General features: G+C 39.2%; 1 protein-coding gene across 1 annotated transcript in view; it reads left to right on the plus strand.

The window, feature by feature from the left end:
• Positions 1 to 20540, plus strand: part of POU6F2 (POU class 6 homeobox 2) — a 314168-nt gene extending 293628 nt beyond the window's left edge. The window contains exons 8-10 of the mRNA XM_062567913.1: positions 7500 to 7668; positions 16618 to 16786; positions 20036 to 20540. Of these exons, the coding sequence (XP_062423897.1) occupies positions 7500 to 7668; positions 16618 to 16786; positions 20036 to 20540 (843 nt within the window). The remainder of the gene's footprint in view (positions 1 to 7499; positions 7669 to 16617; positions 16787 to 20035) is intronic.
• The last annotated feature ends 5135 nt before the right edge of the window (positions 20541 to 25675 follow it).

Here is a 25675-nt window from a genome sequence, read left to right on the forward strand (position 1 = left end):
TGAATCTCTAATAGGTACCTTAAGGTATCTATTTTCTCCATTGACTGAAGAGGAAATTAGGATGGCTATTTCAGGATTAAAAATAAATTGTTAAATGAGTGAAGTTAGGTAAGAGGAATCCAGGTGTCAGAGACCATTTGGATTCAAAACACTTTCCCGTTCATGAATTTCTTAAGTTAGCTTTCCTAATAATTGCTGTGTTCAAAACTATTTGCTGGCGCAGAGAAACCCAAAAGCACCTTCTACCTGTTGTATTATTTTCCAGTATACCTCACCAAGATGGTTCCCTGTTCGCTGTTGTCTGGCTGTTTCCTTCTACACAGTAGATTCAATAAATCTGGCCGGTAATCTCACTTCAATCTTGTTTTATCTGCAGTGCTTGCCAGACCTTTTCATATTTCATTGGGTCTTACAGCAGTACCAGCTTTGGGCTCCTGCTAACTCCAACACAAAAAAATGAGCTACTAGGCAGCATTTTCTTGTGCAGTCAGTTCCTTGTTTTTGTTGTCATTGCCTATCATGCTCCAAATTAGCTGTTGAAATGCCATAGGCAGTTCCCAGATGAGCCTGTGGTCATTCTCTATACATCCACTTTCCAGATTTCATGCCAGAAGAGTTTTCCTTCTGCAGTCTCAACCTACCACATACACTCCACCATCTCGTTATAACAACTTCATGCATTATCTTCCTCTCGCCCATTAAAATCTAACCAGCTCTCAATCACTTCTTCTCTGCCATGCTCTTACTGCTTTCATGCTGTCTAGTTTTATGAGAACTGCACTCTTCTTTCTTTCTGTTTGAGCACAGCCACTAAATTGTGTTGTCTCAATCCAACTTTGTTTTTCTTTCTGCTTTTCATAATATCCGACTTTCAGTCATGAGGGGGACAATTTTTCTCCTTTCTCTTCCTCTCTCCATCATTAGTATTGCAGTGATGTTCTCCATATTCCTTTGTACAATTCCATGGATAAAATGGTCTTGAAAGTCAAGACCATCATACTATTTACTGCTACAAGAGACTGCATCAGTTTTTTCCTGCCATAGCATAGACACTTGACTTAGGTCTCTTCCTGATCAGTGTTCTTTACGTCATCTGCACTTGTAGAACACGAATATCTCAAAAAAGTCAATATAACTACATCACACCTTTGGGTACAGGAAAATATTATTACAGTAGTTATTCTAAGGAACTGAGGCACAGAGAAAGTAAAGTACTGTTCACTATAGGAACATTACTGTTACTTTTGAATTATGCACTTACCTATACATTTATACATTTATACATTATACATTACATTAATGTCATAGCAGTGACATTACATCAGTCCTGATGGGGGTCAGAGAGATGACTGATGCATCTGATTTACATATAAAATTATAACTTCTGCAGAAGCCCAGCTGTGTCCTCAGCCTCATTTAGAGAGCCTCGAGACCTTCATTTACAGCTTATATTTTGAATGTTGTTCTAGTCCCACAATAAGGCTTTGAAGGGGGCACTTAGGCAAATGCTGACAAAGAGCTCTATACTTGTCCTATCCCAAATTATGTCCGCAGTATATTAGCACTTCTCTGCTGTTGTCTTCATTTTGATGTGAGCATGTGCACAACCTGCGTGGACTCTTAAGAGCTTTCTCATGCTGATTTCCAAATCCACCTGTGCTATTAGCCTGAGCAGGGTGTATAGAGGTCCCTTTTACTGTATTTCTGAGAGAGAAGATACTTAAAAGCATCAAATAGCTTTCATATTTTAAAAAGTCAAATATAGGTTTCATTCTGCAATAAGATTTATGCCTGTAATGTGTTACTCCTGCACAGTATGAGTCCATGTGCATGGAGCTGTGCCTAAGACTGGACTCTTTTCTGGCCAGAGTAGAAGGCACTTTTGTTTTTCACGTTTCCCTGAATATAATCGAGTACACTAGATCAGGTGATGGGTACAGTATTTGGGCCACAGGGAAAACATTCTGGCATTCGGCATGCAATGAGTATCGATATGTGTAATAACTTGTTCTTTCAATTCGCTGGAAGATTTAAGAAGACATTTTTTAAAACTGTGCCTTGTCAAGCAGTATGAGTAGGTTTAAAGGCGAGCTTGCTCTGCCATGGTGCTCTAGAGTCAAGCAATGGCAATAGTACACTATGGCCCTTTTTCAGAAACGAACATTTGACACATGTTAGGAAATTTAGACTGGGTAGAGAACTCAGCTTACAGGAAGAATGGAAGCATAAAAAAAACCTAAACTACTACTTCTGCAAGGCATTATGGTGGCATTTCAAAGTATTTGGGAATGCCTTTTTACATCAAAATCTTCATTTATTTTTCAACACTTTCTATTGGCTTTAGTCCTTAGTAGCCCTAATATCTTTATCTCACAGGAAGCATTAGCTGACATCAGAAAAAAATTGAAATTCTTTATTTGTGTCATAAAAGAGATTGCTCGAAATGTATTTCTTGCTCTTTGTGCCACCCCTCTTAGTTTCATCTCTTCTGCCCCTTTGTTATATTTGTCTTTTTCACCTCTGTCTTCTCTAATTTGTTGGTTTTCCTCATCTCAAGATTTCCTTTTCACTGAATCACAGAAAAATAGGACTGGAAATGACCTGAAGAGGTCATGTAGTCCATCCCCTCCCCCTAGGCAGGATCAACTGTCCCTATATCATTCTTGACAGATGTTTGTCTAACCGATTCTTAAAAACCTCCAGTGATGGAGATTCCTGAACATCCCTAGGCAACCTAGGCCACTCTCCTTAACATTAGAGAGGTTTTTGTAATGTCTGACCTAAGCCTCCTTTACTGCAATTTAAAGCCATTACTTTCTTCTCTCTTCCATTAGGGCCATATTTTTGCCCTTGCGGTTTGTCCAGGCTCACTGTAAGATCAGTAACACTTCTGTTATCATAAAGGACATCGTTCTTCCAAAAGTTTGTTCTCTGTTTCCATGTAGTTACTCTCTCTTTCCTTTGCTTATGCAGAATACCTTGCTACTCTATCACTATCCTGTAACTTTCTGGGTGCAGGTAACAACATCTCTGATTTCATAAAGAGGCTTTACTACAAGTTTCCAGTCAGCCATCCCAAGAGTGGGAATATATTACATACATAATTTAAGAAAGCAATTCAGTCCCGCAAACCTAACTCATTCTTCACCTCTGCAATTATCGATCAAGACTACCTTCATTGCTGGCAGCAGCATGTAAAACTGATGTAAAAGAGATAAGAATCAGGCCCTTTGCATTTTCCAGCTTATTCTTATAAAGTCATAGGCTGCACTTTAGGCTTCTCATATTCATCCTTTTTCTTTAGCTGTAGCGTGCGTACATGCCTTCCTGCCAGGTACTGATCAGTGTTGCATACAGTCATCATTCTCAACGTGTCTACTATATCTAGCTACACAGAATGGCACTTAGAGCGACTGTTTCTGTAATTTCTGTGCCTCCTTCTGTCTTTGGATGGAAAATGCACAATAGTCATAAATGTAATTCATATTATAGATATGTGTCCAAAATTGGGGAAAAGTCAGCTATTGCAAGTTTGAATGGATTCTGTCATCTAATTCATAATCTAATCATTGCCTCTCCTTAAAGCTATTCCTGGAATGGAAATTATAGTGGATGAAAAGAGAGAGAGTATTTTAATGTAATTTCATGTCATAGATAACCATCATTGTTCTTTAAGCAGAATATTTACAGCTTAACCATCATGTCTGTAAAACAGGGGGGGGTGTGGAAATTATGTAGGGAGGTAAAGATGGCATTCTCCTTCCCTTAGTCCTTAAGGTGACTCTACTGCTTCTCCAATTCCACTGCTTCCTTTTCCCTTGGAAGAGGTGAATTAGAAACCCGCAATATGTAAATCTCTGTTATACATTGCTGTCACTGTACATCTGGGCTTCACTAGCTGTATCCCTTTTGACCAGCTAAATTTTGAGAATTTCTTACATTTGACCAAAGACTACTGAACGTCTGATAAGGAAACTACAGAGCTTCTGGATATCCCAGTTATTTCAAAAATACATTTGCAAATGCATTGTTCAATGTATATGCAAAGAATCCAATGTTTCCTAGACTTAAACAGCATACTGTGCATGTGCTACATAATGACTGTGGCTGTGTGCTCATGGTGCATGCACAACTAGAGAGTGCAGATATGCACTTGGTTAGGTGCTTCCTGGAAGCATCAAATTTAGTTGATCTGTGCAGGGACAGTATGTCCAATGTGGCCTGAAAGTGTTGAATTTACCATCCATGTCATACATGGTCGTGTATTTCTGTCTGGGAAATACTCATGGGAAATAACATAAAATCATAAAAAATTAAGGCTAAAGGTCAGAGTTCAAGAGATTATCCAGTCCACTCTGCTATTCTTAGGCAGAGCTGCTATACTGATATTTGTATAACTTACCCCTGACAATCTTTCACTCTCTTAGGGACTCCACAAGTTCCCTCAGAAATTTATGCCTGTGCTTCTCTGCCATGTTAGAAACCTTTTTCTAGCATCTAATTTGAATCTTCCAAGTTATTATGCCTCCTTCTGTCCACTGTAGGAAAGGACAGACTCGTTCTCTCCTCTTTTCATTAGCCTTGCCTATATTTGAGACGGGTGTCATATCGCACTCAGTTTCCCCATCTGTAAATTAAACATGACAAGTTCATTGCAGATGAACATAGGCTTCAGACAACTCCTAGGCCTTTGGCCACCCTAATTATTCTCCTCCGCTTGGTCCAGATTTTTCCTGGTGCGCAGCATCCAGCTCTGGTCACTGTACCCCTGCAGAAGCCTTTCCAGTGCTTGGCAGAAGAGAAGATTTTGCACATACGTGGCAGATGTCGCTCTTGCTTATACAGCTCAGTATGGCAGTTGCCTTTTCTTCATTTTTGCAGCACCACATTGTTGATGGTATGTTCAAATTGACAGGATCATTTTTAATTCCAGTACTATGTTCTAGCATTTCAAAAATCCCTCCCAGCATGGTATCAGTGTGTGAATTTAGTAAGCATCCAGGTCGTTAAGAAAATACTGAGTAGCGCCAGAACCAGGACAGACAGCATTCATGCACACTTCTATTTTGACAGTAAACCATTAACAAGTACCCTCTCTGTTTTGCTCTCTAGTATTTTTGCATTTATTCGGCAGTAGTTTCATCTAAACTATGTTTCCTTGGGTTATAAAGAATGTCACGTAAGAGACTTGTAAAGTCAAACCACCTACTGCTTTTTCCCTGTCCACAAGGCCAATTACCCTATCTTAGAGGGAGATCAGATTGGTTTGGCACAGTTTGTTCCTAACAGTCCTTGTTGTCTGTTAGTACCTTGTTTTCTTGCAGGTGCTTAAAAACTGTTTGATTATTTTTGTCATTACTTTTCCAGGGGTTGAAGTTGACTGGTCTATAATTTTGCAGATCCTTCTTTTTAAAGATAGTCAGTGCATTTTCTCTTCTCTCATCATTTGATACCTTCTCTATTCCCTTAGATAAACACTAATATCTTTAACACTGTTCCAACCAGTCATATAACCCATCTAAATATAATATTTTCCTTCCCTCACCTAGACTGAAATTTTTAGCTTTGCCAGAGAATGTGTCTGATAACAGACCCAGACCCGAATCCCTGTCTGTGTCCAGTCCAATTCCTGAAAGCTCCAGTCTGCAGTGGTGTGGGCACAATGCATGGGAAGGCCATTACTGCCACCAGGAGGGCAGGTAAGCCCTTATGGTGGATTGCTTCCCTGCGAGTAGGCTGCACCCTATAGTACATGAATGGACACTCCAGGTTAGGAGCTATCCATAAATAAAATCCAACTCTTAGTGAAAAGGTTTTTAAAGATGCCCAATGCTTGTATGAATTTGAAATCTGGAAGTCTTTCAGCCCTTCTCAACTACTATCCCTTTGATGCAGTGTCTTTTTTTAATAATTGTTAAAAACTCCTCAAGTTAATAAAATGTTTTTGTTTATTGATCCCTACTAAAGTCAGAAACTGGACATTGACTTACACAAATAATCTTCATCATAATTAAAGGGTAACTCAAAGCTGCTGGTTTTGTTTTGTATTATATTATTCAACGTGGGAAGTAAAAGAAGGTGGAATTGTAATTTCTATTCAGTCTTAAGCAGATCTGTAACAAGAATAATGCCATTAAAATTGTTTAGTGTATTCCACAGAAAAGTATCATCTTGAATGTGATCAAATACATTTATCTACTATGCCATATGATTTTTTGTCCACTTAACATCAGTCATTTCTATCTATTTCAGAAGCATATTATGTATAACTTAATGAGTACTCTTAATGAGTACAGCACTTTCGGTATTTTACTGAATAAACTATTTCAGAAAAAGATAAAAATTTATATGATTTAGAACTCAAGAATTAGATTTAAATTAGTGACTTTGAGCAAGGCCAAATAGGCCTTCATCTTTTCCCCTTTCTGAGTACTCAAAGAATGGCTGTCACTTAAAAGTGAAACCTTTTAGTATGTTTTTGCAATCTTTTTTGGTCAAGATCAACACAGTATAGAGGTATAAAAAGCAGCAGTCATCTTAGTGTATTGGGATTAGGTATTACTGTATTAGGTTCTGATAAGGATGTACCAGATTACAAGAAGCCTGTTCAAAACTGTAAGATCTATGGTGTAAATTCATTCTGTATAAAGACTACCCTTCAAATTTGTAAGCAGTTCTATGTAAAAATCATCAGCAGAAAATGTGCTTAGTTTTTTAAGCCCACATGCAAGTTCATTATAGGCAGAAGGGGATTAATGGTTCTTTCCCTAAAGAAAAACCTACAGTATTGTAAAATTCATAAAGCCAGGTTCCTATTTAGCAGCATATCATTTGCATCTACCATCACTTGCCAGACTTCTTAGGTATGTAGAACTTGGCCCAGTTCTGGTGTGAGTAGGGTTCAGAAGTTTCACTGTGTGCACTAGTTGGACTAGGTGATCTCCAGAGGTCCCTTCCAACCTTACTGATTCTATGATTCTATGAATTATAGATTGGGAAATAAGATTTCAACATTTTAATTTGTTTGCTCGATCCAAAGTCATAAATAATTCCTCTCCTACAGTCTTCTACGCTATCTTGTCTTCCCCATTCCCACTCTTCTTGGCCCTGGTCCCAGAGTATGAAAGGACTTTTCTGAAACAATGCTGATTTGTATGAGGGAGTAAAGGTCTGACTGCATGAGTCAGAAAACAGGTAAGGATATGTTTTTATTAAATCGGTGCTGCTAGGAATGTCAGATATCTCCCATCACTCATTTCAAACAAGTATTTAGCTGCTAATTAGATTAAGTATCTGATTAAAGTGAGCAAAATGGGAAGTCAGAACTCAAGGCAGCTCGGATTGCTCCTATTGTAACCCTCTGTCATCTAAACTGAGCCCATAGTATTTAATTTCCTATAGGATTTGTTCCCTGGAGATAGAAGGGTGAGGTGGTGCATTGAAAGTTTCATATTATTGCTTCATATTCTAAACATCTATTTTTACATTTTAACATATAGCTCCATCAGCCCTCCCAGACGCAAGTGGGACAAGCAGCCTCACAACCCAATCTCCTGCATTTGGCTCACAATCAAGCATCTATGTCTCAAAGCCCAGTGCGTCAGGCTTCCTCTTCTTCCTCCTCATCCTCCTCCTCTTCAGCTTTGAGTGTTGGCCAGTTAGTCAGCAGTAAGTATTGCTCCCTGGCTCTCCTTACTTGTCCCCTCTGTCCTCCTCCCTGCTGAGTTTCCTGATCTACCTTCCCTCCTTTTTTTCCATATAGTAGATTGTTTATTGCTAATTACAGCGACTCTTGCCGTTAATGACTGCTAAATGCTGTGATGGATGTGGCTAAGGGTATACACTCCTTGAGAAATTGCAATCAACTCTAAAAATGGTCATAAAAGTGCTAGCAGCCCTTAACTGACTTTGTGGACATTGTGCAATTCTTAAAACTAAAATGTAGTTTATATTCATTGGAAATGAGGAATTTTTGAATCGATCAGTGCAATGAGTTCTGTTACTCCAAATTTGGTGGGCATTCCCTCCTACTTTTTTTTAGTTAGGCTACCTCTTCATTAGTTTACTTACATTATTGTAGCAAAGTATTTTACAAACCAGGCGCTGTGCAGACCTAGAGCGAGAGACCTTCCTTGCCAGGCAAAGCTTGCGCAGTCTAAGCAAGAAAGAACTGTGAAATGTGTGTGTGTTAGGGTGTGGGGGGGAGAAGTACGCTGAAGTGAAATAACTAAGTTTCAGTGTTAGGATTTTAAGAGCTGAGCTCCTGATCAGCTCTTTCTCTAGATCACGCAGATCTTAGTTCTTCACTATTACCTCACCAGTCTTATCAGTTTTGTATTAACTTTGGTCTTTACATAACAATAACAACAGGTTAAAAGTGTACACAAGAAACATTAACAGTTTTTGCACATCTCAAAAATGTGAGTATATTGGATGACCTTGTTCAAAGATACTGCATGTACTTTTTTCAAGTAAAAATAACAGTATAGCACAGGCTATACTGAGGATGTAAAATGTATGACTGAGGTAAGCTTATGAAGAGCTTGGAAAACTGTCATGTGAAGGGAGATTTAAAAAAATCTTGGTTGAATTACTTCAGAGATTCTTTACTTGGGGAAATTACTAGCAGAGGTATAGTGGTAAAATTATGCTAGTATAACTCCCAGTGTGAATATTTTTATTCTGGAATAAAAATATCCACGTGGGTAACTGTAAGTACATAAAATATATATAGATATAATTATGCTGATATAAATATATTGCTATTGCTTTGTCAGTAAATCGTCTCATGTAGACAAGCTTGTAGGAAGACAAATAAGATGCTTCATGTTAAAAAAAAAATACATAAACTTACCCTTTGCCTATGTAGGAAAATTGACTGACACAGCTAGTGGAGAATAAGTTACTTCTCAATGGCTAGTCCAGAAGAGCCTCCCTTGTGGCCATTCTTATTCAAAAAAAAAATATTTTAGAATGACTGTGGAGGGGTACTTTGTCCCACAGTAGTTATTCCAGTCAATTTCCCCCCATAGATAAGCTCTTTACACAATAAATGCAACACGGAAGAAACCTTTTTAAGTTTACAAAGTAAATCAGTCAAAAATCAGGAGGTGCTGGAAAAGAGTTGTTTAGGCAACAGTATTCCGCTCCTCTTGTGACATGTAGTTTATGATATCGATATATGTTGTGATTAAAAGCACACACTATTTTTTTCTCGTGCTTCATTCAGCGCGTTCCCAATGCATTTGCTCCGGGGATGAATCAGACTTACATGATGAAGGAGCTCCTTCCAAATTTATGTAACGTTTGAGACAGGGAATGGCAGAAGGGTGCACGACGGTCTTGGTTTAGGCAGCACAGGGCAGAGGAGCGGGAGCTCTCTCTCTGCCACGTAATTCCAGTGCAATGTCAGGCAAGTAATTTAAAACATATTTTTCACAAGTGCTTCCTCAATATCCAGCTTGAGACCCTGAATTTTAATTTACAGAAGAACTTGGCATTCACAGTTACAATCCAAAGTGCACTTTCACTGTGGAAGTGTATAAAACACCATTTAAAGCCACAGTCTAAAAATCATTTGCTACTTGACCTAGACTGTGTACCCAAAAACGCTTTTTCCCTTCGTACCTGTCTGCTTCTGTGTGAATGAGACGAGGAGGACTTCCGTGTTGTAGAAACATAGGAAAATAAATTCAGACTTAAAAAAATACAAAAGCTCAAGAGGAAACGAATAACTGTGTCTTTGGTGTAGAGCTTTAGTAGAGGTCTAGGGCCACACACAGAGTGAATAAAAAGGCAATACACCGATCAGTCTCTCAGCGATGAAGTGCAGTTCATCCTGCGCACTGAATGCGGCAGGGAGGGAGGGGTCCGTGGAAAAAGAACCGGTAACCCCCTGCTCAAAGACTGTGGGACACTGCTTCGTGGGCTACTCTCACTGCAGCGTTTTGTAACTTCCGAGTGTTTATTTCTGGTACTTTAAGGATGTTCTTGTAGCTTCATTTTTGCATAGGTAAATTTTAAGGTTGTTACAAGAGCAAAATAATACGTAAGTCAATCATTTGGTGAGCTAATGTTTACATTCATAGCTGGAAATACTAGATCTCCTCAAGACTTCTGTCTCTTGAATGGATGGAAAAGCTGATAGATGGTGTTACCCTCTTGTTGGTTCTGCTCTGAAAGGGAGTAAGACACATGCTGTGTTCATGGATTTGGCTGACAGCAGAGTAGACGTAGACCTCTTTTACTCATTCCTCTCAGGCTCAACTCCTTCCGCCACTTGTTCGGTCCCCGTCCCATTTCTGCCTCACCCTGTTTCCCACACCATCTGTGTTCCCTTTGCATCAGTATTCATTTTTCCTCTGCCTTCACAGTGCAGCCCTCTTCCTTCAGTCAGCCTCCCTCAATTTTTCTTCCCATTTCAGTTCTTTTCCAGCTCCCAATCAGTTTCTGTCCCCAGATTTATCAGACTATCTCAGTGTTTCTTTTACCGGCATTTTTATCAGATAATCCCTGTCATCCTTTTCTACCATGTTTTATCTACTTTGCTGCTGCCTCTCTTCCCTCATTTTCTTTTCTGTACCTTGGTGATTCTTACTATCCTTCTCTGCACAGTCAGTCCTTCTCCTCCTCCTCTCCAAAATCAAATCCCTGCTCCTTATTATGAGCTTGGATTTCCTTGAGGTGTATTTTTGCTTAGGATGGCAAAAAGGCCATTACTGATGTAAAAGTTATCTCCTTTACACCTATTAAGGACGTGCTTCAAGATGCAGGGAAATTGAAGCTTTTTAAAGGGAATAGTTTATTAGAATTTTTTATCCTGGGCAAAACAGTGCATTTTATTAACCTTATTCTCAGAAGTGGTTGAACTGCACTAGCTGAAATTTAACTCACTATGGAAAATCTCACTTAGCCATAGTCAGTACCCTACCTGTAGTAACGAATGGCACAGAGAAGATAGTTGGAGTGTTTATGTTCTCCCTTGCTCAAAACAGAAGAACAGCTCAGTTAAATCAAAAGGTGGAGAACTCAAACAGAACAAAGAAAGTGTTTTTCATACAATTAGACTGAGGAATGTCTCATGGTTGGGAATTTACTGGGATTTAGATCTTAAGAGTATCCTAAAAGAGAATAGATATCTACAGAGATCCCCTATAAAATCATGACAGAATCAATATGCAAACACATTCTGGAAGAGATATCTAAGTTTATGTATCAGGGCTTCACCCAGGACCTCATTATTTGAGACCAACAGAGTGCTTAGTGCAATGGGCAGATCAGCTTATTTCTGCCAACTGCATAGAGTTCTCGCACAGACAGAAGCAAAACATTCATCTCAGTGATCCTTGATAGTTGTCCAGCATATTTCTAATGACATTTACCCAACAGAAAGTGGAGCTAACGCTGAATGTGTAAGCCTGCTTAAGGTGGTGTGTAAGATGCTGGTGTTCCAGGACACAAGCAAGCTTGTTTCTAGTAATACAAAAAGAGCCTACAAGAAAGAATAAAATCCAGTTAGTTCAGGAGGGAAAGATCAAACCATGTATATAACAAAGCATGAAAAGGCAGACGAGATACTTGACAGTTTTTCGCAGCCATTGATAATGCTGGCTTTTTAGTCAATCTTAACTGATCTTTGCAAACTTGGAAATTGCTTTAGGTGACTAAAAAGTAATGTGTGTGCAACTGTGCCTGCGCACAGGGAAATGGATGGGCAGGAAGTGCCTTCCTGCTTTGCTCCTTTACAGACTCTACTCAGATGCCAGGTGCCAACCCCTGATGGGCAGGCGCACCGCACGCCCGTCAGCTCTCCACGACGAGCGTGCGGCCAACAAGTGAGCAAAGCCTTCCTTGCATCCCAGCTCACACACGGGCCAGCACAGCCTTGAGTTGAGTTGAGCTCTGCAACTGAAGTCTAGTGTCTTCTCAGGTCCTTTCAAAGCCTTTTAATGGGATGAGATCTGCAATGGGTTAGTGGTCCTGAAAGAAAGCCATAGGGCATGTGGGCAGCAAGAAACAACTTGGAGCCTCTTAAACATCTCATTGATTGCTCTACTCCTCCTGAAGCAACAACATTGTAGTTTCTTTTTTGAATTTCATTCTAAAGCTGCAACCTAGCCCTCCAGTAGAGACCCCACAGTAGAATATGTCAGTAAAGATTTGCTCTATTCCGGGAATTATTGCCAAATATAGTAAAGTTCAGGTAAAACAGGCATATTCTGCTACCTTTATCTGTTTATAAGAAAGAAGGCTGGCACATTGCTTAGAGGAATTTTACTTCAGTAATTTAATAATTATTCAGGGTAAGATTCTGCCACACTTACTCGTAGAGACTACCTCTCTCTGCAAGTAGCTGCCTGACATCAGTGAAATTACCGAGTTACTGTGCAAAAAGGGGACAGAATTGGGCCTTACTAACTTTAATGTTCCATATTTTTATTCTTTTTCTTTTCATTGTATGTGTATTTTCTTTATGATTTTACATTTTTATTTAATATTAATATGTTTCCTAGTTTTTAAAAAGGTACATTTCCTTAAACTCCCACTATTTCCCCTCATTTATTTTATAGACTTATTCCTTCTGTGATGCCCTGTCAGAATGTACTTTGATTTCCCCTTGTGTTTTTATTTCTCATCCTTTTTTTCCCTGGACTGTTGCATTCATTATAGTTTCTACTCTTTTGTCCTATTCTCACCTCTTCATTCCTCACTCCCCTAACCAGCGCTAGTTCTCCTAAAGACAAAAATTATGGTTGTTTCTGGTGAAAGGACCTTATAAAAGAAGCTCTGCCTAAACAAGGATTGCAAGATTCATCTCCACTGTTCCAGATTCTTCTATGTCATTTTTTCTTATTGTCTCATCCTGTTTATGTTCTCTTTTCTCTTCTTTGTTTTCTGCTCTTAATTTAATTCTACATCATTTCTCCTTTTTTCTATTTCACTTCTCTCTTCTCAGATGCATCCTTTCCCTTACCTTTCCCACTGTATGGTCTCTTCATGGAAATCACTGTTTTCCCCTTGTGCTCACAGGCTTGTGTCTCCATGAAGTTCCCCCCATCCTTCCAAATTTATTTTACTGTTTATGTTCATATGAAATTGAAATGCCTCCCACAAATAGATTCTTCCTTCTCTCCCCTGAGCTCAAGTCCATATCCCATTAACAGTGTCTCGTCCTGCCTCTTACCCAATTTACGTTCTACTGGACTTTCTCTTTCTGTTGGACTGGGGAATTCATCACCTGTAACCCCTCTCATGGCAAAGCTCTGCACACCAGAAATTCACTTTCTCCTTCAGAGTGTGCTGATTTCTCTGTAGCAAATCTTTACCATAACTATTAAAATCAGAGCAAATTGGCACTCACCAGAACAAAGCAAACTCACACAGGATTTTCAGAAGAATTCAGAAGTGCGAGTAGTATTCCCTTCTGTTGGAAAAAAAAAAAAAAAAGATTTTCAATGCAGAAGAACAGAATGTAGATTTTATTTCTTCACTCTGCTTGTCAACCTTCACCAGACAATTTTACCTGGCTCCCTGGTTGTTCTGCTACATGTACGTCCCCCGCAATGGTCTCAGACAAGTGTCTCACCTTTCTCCAGGGCCTAGTAGTTTCATAGACACAACAGCCACAAGCCATAGAGTATTAAGCCATAATGTACACTGGGAATCTTTAATCTGAATGCCACTACTGTAGATCCTAACCACTCGATGAAATTGGTATTCTTTATTTTGTGATTGGCACTGTCTTCTCTAGGATTTCCACTTAATTTAAAAAGCATCTGATCATTTACAGTCTTCAGTAAAGTACTATTCCTAAAATGAATAGTAAATGAATAATGTGAAGTAAACTATACACTTAACTGTTCTCAGAGCTGAGAATTTATTAAAACAAAGTCCATTGTCTGTACATGTATATTTTTGTACACATATGCACTACTCCACAGAGTCAAGGATTATGTACTAATGCCGTTCTAGTGGCAATAGAGTTAAATGGACCAGTGCTGTTAAATGATGATGCCAATAAAATGGTCCTGCTAGTACTACCTGAGTAATATGGACCTGATAGAAATCAAGGGACTAATTCCACAGATTTCAATGGGCTTTTGATTGAACCTTAAGTAGATCTGGTTCTGATTTGATATGAACAGTATTTTCCCCAAAGTTCAGGAATAAAAGGATTCAGGGGTGTTTTGGTCCACATCTGGTAGTACCTTCCTCCTCCCAAAGACATTATGTAAGAATGAAGACTTGCTTTCTCAAACAGATATTCTGCCATATGCAAGAATCTACTCCTCTATCCTGAATCATATCCTAGATTTTTTTCTCATCTCAAGGAGAGCTCAGCCTAATTGTTCCTTGTCCAAGGCCCCCATGCAGAAAAGGACCTTCCATAGTATTCACTTCTGCAACAGTGTCGTATCAGAAGGATCCAGCAGAACTCGGCAGAATTTCTCTATGACCATGTGCAAGCAAGCAACCTCCTAGCTTTCTTGCCTCCCTTTTTCTTCCTAACAGAAGCTGGTGGGAGGAGGTTTACGGCTGACAGTAGCAATAGAGTTTGCTACTTTGGAGACTCATTTTAAAGTTCTCTGTGAGGACCTGAATTGTCCTTTGTCACATCCCTAATAGCCTTAGTCAGAGGGCTTAAAATGAAGGAAGGAAAGAGGTGAGGTAGGTCACCATCTTAGTGCACTTTACTCAAGGGAATCTCTGAGGCCATTATCATTTATGATATTTTGTGCATTTATCAGTGGCTTTTCAAAGACCCAAAGGGCAGATAAGCATCCAGCTCCTTTTTGTGTCTCTAAAAATCATAACTGATATGCTAGATAGACTGTGTATGGAGTAAGTAGGAATATTTCACATCTACAAAAGCAATTACTTTACAAACCTGAGTGGCCCCTGTCATAGCCCCCATCACTTATAAGTAAATAATATATGCCTAGGTTATAATGCATAAGCACATGCATGTATGTTCAGGTGAGCTCAAGCACAGCACTGACAACAGGAAGGACAATTCTGGATGGGGACCATTGTCAAAACCAGGCTGAGCATGTGTGTGTGTTTGCCTGTATGCGTAGTTCATGTGGTCCATGGTTACATATACGAGTATTTTCAAAACCCTATTGCTATATGTGCTTTTTTCACTCAAGCTGCTAATCAATACAGGCTAAATTTATATAGCAGAAAAACCTCTTCCCTCTATCTCTCTATTATTGGACTAAAAGATTTTTTATAGGACATTTCCATCCTAAGGGAATTTTACATCAGGCTTATAAACCCTGGAAAATAAAAGCTTTGTTACTGTAATGCTGGCAAGCTGTTAGCTACAGCACTACTAGCAGGAACCACTCTAATGCAGAGTTCAACATGGTAATGTAGTCTAGCACCATCCTTGGACAACTGCCTGCATTTACAGAAATTGCTGTGTTATTGTGCTGAAAACTTTTCACCTAAGAAGTCTGAGGAATGAGGGGAAGAACAATAGAGATGTCTCACTGGGAGAACGGCTTCGCTACACGCAGGATTGCACAACGCTCTGAAATCTTCCACCATCCCAGTCGCATGCTGTCTGCAGCTTGGCAAACGCTTTCATTTACCCAGAGATCAGTAGCTTGGGGGTGGGGGGGAGAGAAAAAAAAGTTCCATTCTCCAGCTGTTGTGTCATTTCCCTTGGTAAGTCCTAAATTGACAGAGTTATCAGGCACCAAAGGAGCTTTCCTCTGGTAGACATCCTTTATTATGTGCCCTTTTGGGGACAAAGGCATCTGTGTCAGTAAACTGCTATGGAGAGGAAGGACAGATTTATTCTCACAGCATCGTAAGCATTATCTTCTGAGGGTCTAATGTAAAAGTAAAAAATTGTGCAGCATTACCATCTGAAACATAATGGCTGATGTTGCAAATACACTGCTCCTTGATTATCAGCCTGATGGGAGGCAGAATGAAAAGCCTGAAGGGTTGCTTCCCAGAACGGCATGTTTTAAGAACTGATATATAAAATGAAGAAATTTTTAAAAGGAGCGTCTTGTTTGGGCTTGTTTGTTTTCTGGGTTGTCTTGGATATTTGGATGGTGGTCTGCATTGGGTGTTGTGAAAGAGGGAGGGAAAGGTTATGAATTTCCTTATTTTGTGTTAATTTTAGATGAAGTGGAAGGTCTTGATTTCAAGTTAAAAACCCAGGCAGTTGGTGCATATGTTTAGCCCTCCCCACAGACTACAAATAAACAAACATCAACCCTTCTTGTGTGTGTGATAAGAAGGGGAAACTGGGAACATGATTTGTCAAATTTGGTGGAGATTTTCCAAAGCACAAATGGCAGTGAGGAGCCCAGCTACATCCGCTCACTCTGAGATGAGTTGGACATTTTCAGGAGTTCAACATCTTTGAAATATCTTTCGCCACCACCTGGAAATGCTGCAGCTAATTAGTGTTCTAGCAAGCTAAACATGCTTTGTGGCACCTCAGACAGGACCCACCTGTTTCTGGGAAAGAAGAGAAAGGGACAAGTATGAAAAAAAAACCACGAAAAAAAGTTTTGACAATGAAATCTAGTGTAAGCCTTCTCCACTCTTATGTGACATGAAGAACTGACACTATTAAAAAAAATATTTCAACAGATCCTCAGACAGCCACTGGAGAGGTGGATGGGGTGAATCTGGAGGAAATCCGAGAATTTGCCAAAGCTTTTAAAATCCGGCGCCTCTCCCTTGGCCTGACACAGACTCAAGTTGGCCAAGCTCTAAGCGCCACCGAAGGCCCAGCCTATAGCCAGTCTGCCATCTGCAGGTAACAAGTTACATCATAAACTCTATTCTCCTCTCTTTGTTCTTAAAAATTATTCACCTTACTGTGAGGAGCATGCTTGTGTTTGAGTCATATGTCTTTAGAACATATTATTTAATCTGGGACTTAAACTAGCCAATAATGTTGGTATCTGGCAGATAAAATGTTCTTATTGTGTGTCCCTAAAGTAACTTTAGTCTTTTTTTTCCCTTCTTCTTTTTTAAACAAGTGAGAAACAATGTTCCTGGCATTTAGACTTAATTCACTAGACGAGCTGGAGACCCTGCTGATGCTGCATAAGCACCAGCTGACCCTCTTCATACTGTGCCATTTTCTACAGATAGGGTTACTGAACAAATATTTCATGGCTGCATCCCTGCTAAGTTAAAGCCTGTATTACTGTGGTTAGCACTTCACATATAGGATGTTAACGATGATTTACCTAGGCAACACAGGTATCTTGCTATCTTGCGAACCAGCAGCTATTCATCTTTTATCATCCAAATGCTTATTAAAAAAAAAAAAAAAAAAAAAAAAAGTAGGCAAAGGAGAAATAGAAACCTGCTCTAATCATAAGAAATGATAATACAGTCTTGACAGAGTTAAAGTCAAGTAGTTAGAAGCAAACACCCTGTATGCATGTATGTGTGCTACAGTAATCCCATGTTTATGCATGAGGTAACAGACACACTTAGGTAACAGCTTTTTCCTCTTGGGCAATGCCTTATAGTCCTTCTCCATCAGTGAAAGCCAAGAAACCAACTCTAAGCTCATTTAAGTGGATTTTGTTCTTGGTGATCCATGAAATGCTCTGTCTTTTTATCTGCTCTTTATACTTTTAATGTATTCCCCATAGAACGGAAGTGTACTTTTCCTGCAGTTTAAGACTAAGGTTATAAATAACATCAGTATGGGGTAGTGAGCTTGCAGCTCACATTTTGCTCAATGATTTTCCATAAAGCCCATTGATTGTTGTTAAATACAAAAAGCTCCATAGGATCCTCTCACTTCTATGGCCTCCCCTACTGTTTTTTCTTATAAGATACCTCCCTGTAGAAAATAACCTTTATTCAGTCTATACAAGGATACAACTGCTGGGAAATTTGTTTCAAGGCTTGTATATCGTTATACCAAACAACATGTACTGCAGCATCAACACTAACAAGAGATGCCAATGATATGAATGTTATTGCTCCCTGTTGCTAAGAGTTAATTTTATTTTTTTCTTCTCTATGGTCAATAGGTAAAGAATGCCTAAAACGGACAGAGTTTTTAGCAATTGCCTATTTGTTGCAGCCTTAAGTTGTTGTTTAACATATTATACTTTAAATTGATAAATCACAGTTTCCTTTGCTTATGTCTAGTTTGTTGTCTTCACATTTCTTCCATCTACCTTACAGCTGAAAAAACACTGGGGATGGTTTGAATTTAACTAAGGGAGGGGGTTCCCCACTAGTCTGTTGTTAAGAAAATCCAAATAAAAATGAAATTGGAACACAAATATAGCTAACAACCAGAATGTGAAGTCCTTCTATGGAGAGCTCCTTTGAGGAGCCAGTTATTCAGAACATGAGGACCAGATGTAGAAGCTGGTCCCAATATGTGCAACGTTGTAGTGTTTTACTTTCTTAAGCTCCCAAATGGCTATCATTTGGGGAGTGTAATAATTTGCTATGACTGTACCTTTCTTGCTAAGCATCCAGACAAGCCACCTCAGTGGCAGTATGCTGTTCCTCAGGAACAGTAGGCTCTGTTTTTCTTTTAATGGTGACAAGGAGATTTTATTGCAAATTGCAGCGTAATGCAAGGGGCAGAAAGATAAGCAAGTTGAATGACCAACTCGGAGGCACAAGCAGAGTCTCCCAGTGCCCTTTACAGGGCATATCACCAATATACCACCTTGCTGATGTGCTCTGCCTGCAGAAAACCTGCACTTTCTTAACTAGACACAAAATGTTCTAAAACATAAACTGCAGATTGAAATATCACTGGACACCAAGGAAGGACACCTTGCAGTCAATACCACAATAGGTTTCCGGGCAGCAGTCATAAATTCTTTGGAGTGTTATTTGAAGTTATTTCTTGCCTTGTTCTTTGTGAGAACTGCATTGTTTCCTGCTGGAATATTTTCTGCAGCTGCCCCTGGCTGAATATAGACAGTAAATATTGCCAACTCCAGTCACTGAGTTGTTTTGCACAAAGGCATTGGTTCGATCTCACCGTCAAGGCACGTTGTAATGAGCAGCGGCAGAGGCATTTCAGCACTGGGCGAGCTGCCTTTCTACATTAAATACTGCAAGGTGCAGGGTGGGCATAGGTAAAGTGGAGAAATACAAATGGGTGGCACCAGAGGAACTGGATTAAGACTTAAGAGGATGAACTTGACAAATGAAAGAAACAAGTACATATAAAGCTTGAAATGTGACTTCAGCTCTTCTGCTTGTTTTTGAAAGGATTAAAGCTTTGTGTGGCTGCTTTTCCAGATGTTTTATAATACTTGTAAAATCTGGTTTGGCGAAAGACCTTTGATGGCAAAATGATACATGGAAGACCTCATTTACAGGAAATGATATCATTCTGGTACAGTTTGCAGAAATCCCACAATAAACCCAGCTTGGTGCCACAGCATATTAGTAGACTATTATGCTGGGTTTCATCTGGAAAACATGAGTGTGTCTTAGCACATTGTGGCGGTAGTCAAGATAATTGCAAAGTGTCCAGCTGTTTCAGCTGAACACCACAGTAGCTAAGGGAATCTTTTTCCGACACAGAAAAGGGACATGGTATTAACTTGCAAACAGTGAAAATTGCTGAAAAATGAAAGGAAAGGAAACCTGATATTCAAAGGCTAGTAGCTGCCAGTGGTTTGTATGATTAAAGCTGTGGCGTTTGGACAACATGGGATGGGAGGGGAAACGAAAGGACTAATCACAAAGATGAGATGATAAAAAAAAATTGCCTTTGATGTCATTTCCTGTAATTAGGCTTAGCCTTAAGGGTTTTGAAGGTCGTCAGAAATATGCAAACTGAAGCTATAGCCTGTATTATGTAGTATACGTCGAATTTTGTCGCAGTGTTCATTTTGTGTTGGCTTAAATGTCTAGCTATCTATATATTTATATATATATACGTATCTGACAGTTTTCGTAATCCATTGTAAGTTACCTCTGCCAGTCACGTAGTCAGGCAGGCAGGAAGTCCCACCCTGGCAGAGCATCAGTGTAAGACTCTTCTTTCTCAATTTTCCCTCAGACACACCATCCTGAGAAGCCACTTTTTCCTACCACAGGAAGCCCAAGAGAACACTATAGCTAGCAGTCTGACAGCCAAACTGAACCCTGGCCTTTTGTATCCTGCCAGGTTTGAAAAGCTGGACATCACCCCTAAAAGTGCCCAGAAGATAAAGCCGGTGCTTGAGCGGTGGATGGCTGAGGCTGAGGCCCGCCATCGAGCAGGTATGCAGAACCTTACCGAGTTTATCGGAAGCGAACCATCCAAAAAGCGCAAGCGGCGTACCTCATTCACGCCCCAAGCCCTTGAGATCTTGAATGCCCACTTTGAGAAGAACACGCACCCCTCTGGGCAGGAAATGACAGAGATTGCCGAGAAACTGAACTATGACCGCGAAGTAGTTAGAGTTTGGTTCTGCAATAAGAGGCAAGCACTGAAGAACACAATTAAACGCTTGAAACAACACGAGCCTGCGACAGCAGTTCCTATGGAGCCCTTAACAGACTCGCTGGAAGAAAACTCCTAAAAACCAAACCAAACCAAACCAAACCACACACAAAATAACCGCACCAACAGAAACGTAACCGTTCGAACTCTGTGAAAATACCTGCTCGTCACCCTTGTAAGTAAAAGACTGAGAAAACTACAAGAAGGACAGAACAGTTTATAAATGTCCATGGGTTTTCCTATATAAACGCAAAACAAAAAAATACACAACACAGTGTGTGTGTGTGTGTCGTAGAATTAGTTCCAAAAGAAAGAAAAAGCCAGTTTTTTTTAAATGGACTTAAAGTAAACCAAATAACTGCTTACTTTTTTTCTGTATACTATGAAAATGTGAACACATTTTAAGGAAAAACAAAACAAACAAAAAAAAAAACAAAAAAAGAAAAAACTTTTATCTGTTTAAAAGCGAATACAAGCCTGCCACCTGGAGGAGTGATTGTAGCCTTTCAGGTATCAAGTGCTGATTCACTATGAAAACTATTAACCAAAGTCAGAAACATGGCATTGCAAACTAGATTGTTAGTGTACTCTTTTATGAGTGTGAAGTTGTGTTATGAATTTTTACATTTGTATTTTACAAAAATGGAAACAACAGGATTAATTTCTGTCATTCTTGTTTGCACCCCCTGCAGGTGTGTAGAAACAGGTGTTAAAGCCATTCCAGAGTGGTCACTTCCTTTTTTTCTTTTCTTTTTTCTTCTTTCCTTTCCTTTCCTTTCCTTTCCTTTCCTTTCCTTTCCTTTCCTTTCCTTTCCTTTCCTTTCCTTTCCTTTCCTTTCCTTTCCTTTCCTTTCCTTTCCTTTCCTTTCCTCTTTCCTTTCCATTCCTTTCCTTTCCTTTCCTCTTTCCTTTCCTCTTTCCTTTCCTTTCCTTTCCTTTCCTTTCCTTTCCTTTCCTTTCCTTTCCTTTCCTTTCCTTTCCTTTCCTTTCCTTTCCTTTCCTTTCCTTTCCTTTCCTTTCCTTTCCTCTTTCCTTTCCTTTTCTCTTTTCTCTTTTCACTTTTCTCTTTTCTCTTTTCTCTTTTCTCTTTTCTCTTTTCTCTTTTCTTTTCTATCAGCTTTGCAATCTCCAAGTGTTTGGGTGCCAAAAATAATTTATTTTTATTGTGATTTGTGGGATTTGATATTTCTCTTCCAAGGGTGTAAATCTTGGTTTGCATTTCTATTTTTTGATTTTTTTTTTCTGACTCCTTTTGCTGCCTCCCCACTCCCAGCTCTGCACCCATATACCCCAGTACTGTTTGAAGATTTTTAAAAAGCAAAGTGAAACCTGACACTTTTATATTGATATGCTGAAATGCAATAGAGGACAAAGAAGGATTAGGATTGTGTCTGATGAACTGTCAGCCCGCGCTGAACATTGTGCTTATTGTCAACTGCGTAGCTTGGGATTTCTCTGTCCTTTGGCCACGAACCTGGAGAGGTTACCAAAAATCATTTTGTAGTATAAATATAAACTGCACACTTGGTTCAGTACTGCATCTATATTATGGTTCTGTTTGAAGCAATTTCTCTCCAAAGTCTGATAGCCAAAGAAGTTTCTTGAGATTCTGATGAAAATGAAAGGACAGGCCAAGAAGTGATGAGGACGTTTGGATCGATGTGTCACTATGGACTGTTTCAATGGTAGTGCTTTGTTCCTTCTGCCTTTTTTTTTGTCACCTTGATATTGATGTCTGCCCTGTTGACTGCTACTTTTCTGTGGGAGGGTGGGTTTGTGGCGGTGTTTGCTGTGATCACTGGCAAAACTAAACAATCAGGATATAGGGAAACCCGTTGAATATCCTTTGGGAACAGAGAGGTGGGTCACCTGCATGGTGTTTCAGGTGAGGAGATTTTCCTTTAAAGACAACTTATCTCTGTGGCTTCCTTTTTGATTGGAGAAGCATCTTCTAAAAACTATGGTCATTGGACCTGCAAAAGCGGCAAGGCTCAGAAAAAGGGAAGAGTATTGCAGGTCTTGGACGGGGTTATGGACTGACCCGTGACACCTACCTGCAATTTTCATCTTCTGCTGAGCTCTGCTCCAGCCTTTGTGGTTCAGCCCATTATTAGGATAGAAGCTACATCTTGATCAGGACTTCCCAAAAGCTAACTTCTGGGATTTCAGTTTGGCTCACTGTAGGGTTGTAGGGAAAAATTCTGCTGCTATAGCTCCTGGTTACATTCCTTCACTTCAGGATGGTTGTAAAGGATTTTTTGCTGGTCTACCTTGAACTTTGAAGGATGCTTCTGAAGTATTGGAGCCTTCAAATGACACCCCTCTGACAGTTATATTTTTAAGAACTCAAGGCTATATCCAAAACTTAGTGAAAGAAAGGCACTCCCATTGATTTCACTAGGCTTTGAATCTGGTCCTCACTATTTTATTGGTGAGACTTGCCTTGTACAATGAGGTATTTGCTGCATGGCTGGTGCAGTCTTAAGGCTTCGGAGACCATCATCTGTGCCCAAAACTGCATCTGAATGTGAGCGCTCTGAAAGGTCAGGGCTGGAGAGTCCTGAGGATCCAGTACTCCAGCCTGGGCTCACATCCAATGAATGCATTTTAGGCTTTAAATTTCAGCGGGATTTGTATAAGAATATTTTCAGTATTGCTTTTATGAGGAGCAGAGTGAAAATTGTTATTGACTCTTTTCCGAGTGTTGACATATAAATATCTGCTGGGAAAAAAAATCTTAGTAACTAGGTAAATTTTGTGAGGGGAGAAAAAAGAAAGGTTACCCAAGCTGTGCATGTGAAGCGAATACAGCGAGGGAGGATCTCACAGCGCAACATCTACCCCTCTGGGTTTTCTTTTTCACTCTGTCCATAAGTACCTATATCCTTGGATACGTCTATGTCGCCTATACCTAACAGAGCTAAATTTCTAGCCACAATTCAATTTATGTAATGATCAGGAGACCACCCGGAAGCCAGCAGGGAAGACGGAGAGTATTTGGAAGCGGGCGCTCCTGACGTCCCACCCGCGCTGTCCAGGGCTAATGCCCACGACATGATTTCCTGTAGAGCCGCCCCCGACACCTCCCGCCTGCCCCCGCCATCCCCAGCCTGGGAACAGAGCGGTCAGCCGCTCTTGGCCCCGAAAGCAAATTTCCGATTCTCCCAGGAACTGCTCTAAATTTTGCAAAGAAAACATTCCCCAAGAAGAAAAGTTAACCAAACAGCGTATGAAGGATGCTAAATGTTTAAAAATATGCTGGCAGCGGTTATATAAGCTCTTTCTGCTCCAAAGTACATATCGGAAGGATATAACTAGGAAAGTGAAAATGTAAAATAAATATAAATTGCCAGCTTGGAAGAAAATAATGTTGTTCATCCCACAGTCTTAAAACCATTCATGTGCAGTAATTTTTTTTAACAGTTTTCTAATTTTGTATTATGTTTTGTAAATTATTTATAAAGTGTTGTAATGCTTCTTATATTAATTTTTTTATAAACAATTTTTTGCTATGAGGCATAAATGGTGCCTGAACAGATTCTTAGGAAGATATAAATTATGTGTGAATCATACATCTTTGGGGGCCATAAATATTTTGTTTTATTTTGTTACTGGCAACAATTGTGGTTTCCATTTGTAAACAAATTTCATGTATTGATTACATTTGAATACCTTTAATTTTACATGCGACTAAAAGATAGATTGCTACCAGCAGATGAAACAAAAGTCTCTTCAATCATATGTGAAGGTATAATGGTTTTCCAGTTTATTGATCATTGATTTTTTAAAAATAAATATATATATATATAAAAAAGTATTATTTGACTAATGAACCAAGGGGTCACTTACTATTCTGATTTTGTCTTTTTATGTTTTTCACTAAAAAAGCTATTTTGGACAGTTGAAGAAATCAAATGCATTCAAACGGTTCCAGTTTCTTTACATTACTACCACCAAAAAAATTAAAAAAAAAAAAAAAAAGAAAAAAGAGAGAACAAGAAAGCAAAAAGGAGCTAGGAAGGAACAAGTAGAGGCGTATCAAAGAACTCAAGCTATAACCAAAAAGAAATATGTAAAATGCCTTTGCTCGTCTTCTCAATGCTGGACCAAAGCTCAATGTATGTAGGTATATGCACATTGTATAGATATGGCTAAATGTTGCTGACAATCTTGCAATACTAAACTGTTACTGTTTAAAAAAAAAGAAGAAGAAATACAAAAATAAAACTGTTCATCAGTGTTTTACCTCAGCACTCTACTTGTACCCAGTTATTGACCAACATTCAAATAAGAAGATAAGAGAGGAAATTGATTTCCATGTCAATGTTCGACTGTAAAATCTGTTTGGATAACATTTTGTAATGAGCTTTTTGTCATGTGGTTTGCTTGTTTCCAACTTGAGATTATGTGGGGCACATTTTGTTTATTTATTGTTAAAAAGTGATATTATTATTATTATTATTATTACTATTACTATTGTTATTTTTTTTTGTCCTATGTGCTATAATCTACAGAATGGTCACCAGGGTCACTTATGAAGCACTGCAAAGAGATCTGTTTTTCCATGCATGGAGCATGCAGCAGGAAAGATGGCAGTACAAAACGGACTGTATTGTGTTGTTTAAAAAATGCATATAATTACAAAAGGAGTTGATGTGGTGGACTTGTGACCAAGAAACAAACTGGATATTTAAAAGCTCCTTACTACTCTGACTTTGAAACCAAAGCTGATTTATCTGCACAGGTTGCTTAACATGAAAAAAATAAAAAAACTGACAAAAACTGTACTTAATCTAGAGCAATATCTGTATGGTCAGTAAAGCTGCACTTTGTGTATTTCTTAACAGCTTCAGATCTGTCACTTTTAATTTGTACCATAAAAAATAAAGAATTGTTTGACATGAAAAATAAGCTCCTTTCATGTGTTTGTCTTAAATCTCATGCATTATTCACATGATCCGAGCTCATGTAATTTCACATCAGTTCAATATAAAAATAGTTAAATGCTTGAAAGAAAGAAAGGAAAAAAAAAAAATTTTGTGTGCACCGCTGAACATCACTTGATCTGCAAATCTAAGCGCTGTCTCTGTATCCAAAGTGGGCATGTCCATCGGTGACACCTTATTTTCTCTACAGATACGCAGAGTAGAGGAACGGCCTAAGGGCTGCGGTGGCGTCGCCCAGGTGAGTGTGTGTTATCCTCCCGGCGAAGGG

This window comes from Rhea pennata, chromosome 2 (assembly GCF_028389875.1).
Source record: "Rhea pennata isolate bPtePen1 chromosome 2, bPtePen1.pri, whole genome shotgun sequence".
In the NCBI taxonomy this organism is placed as follows: Eukaryota; Metazoa; Chordata; class Aves; order Rheiformes; family Rheidae; genus Rhea; species Rhea pennata.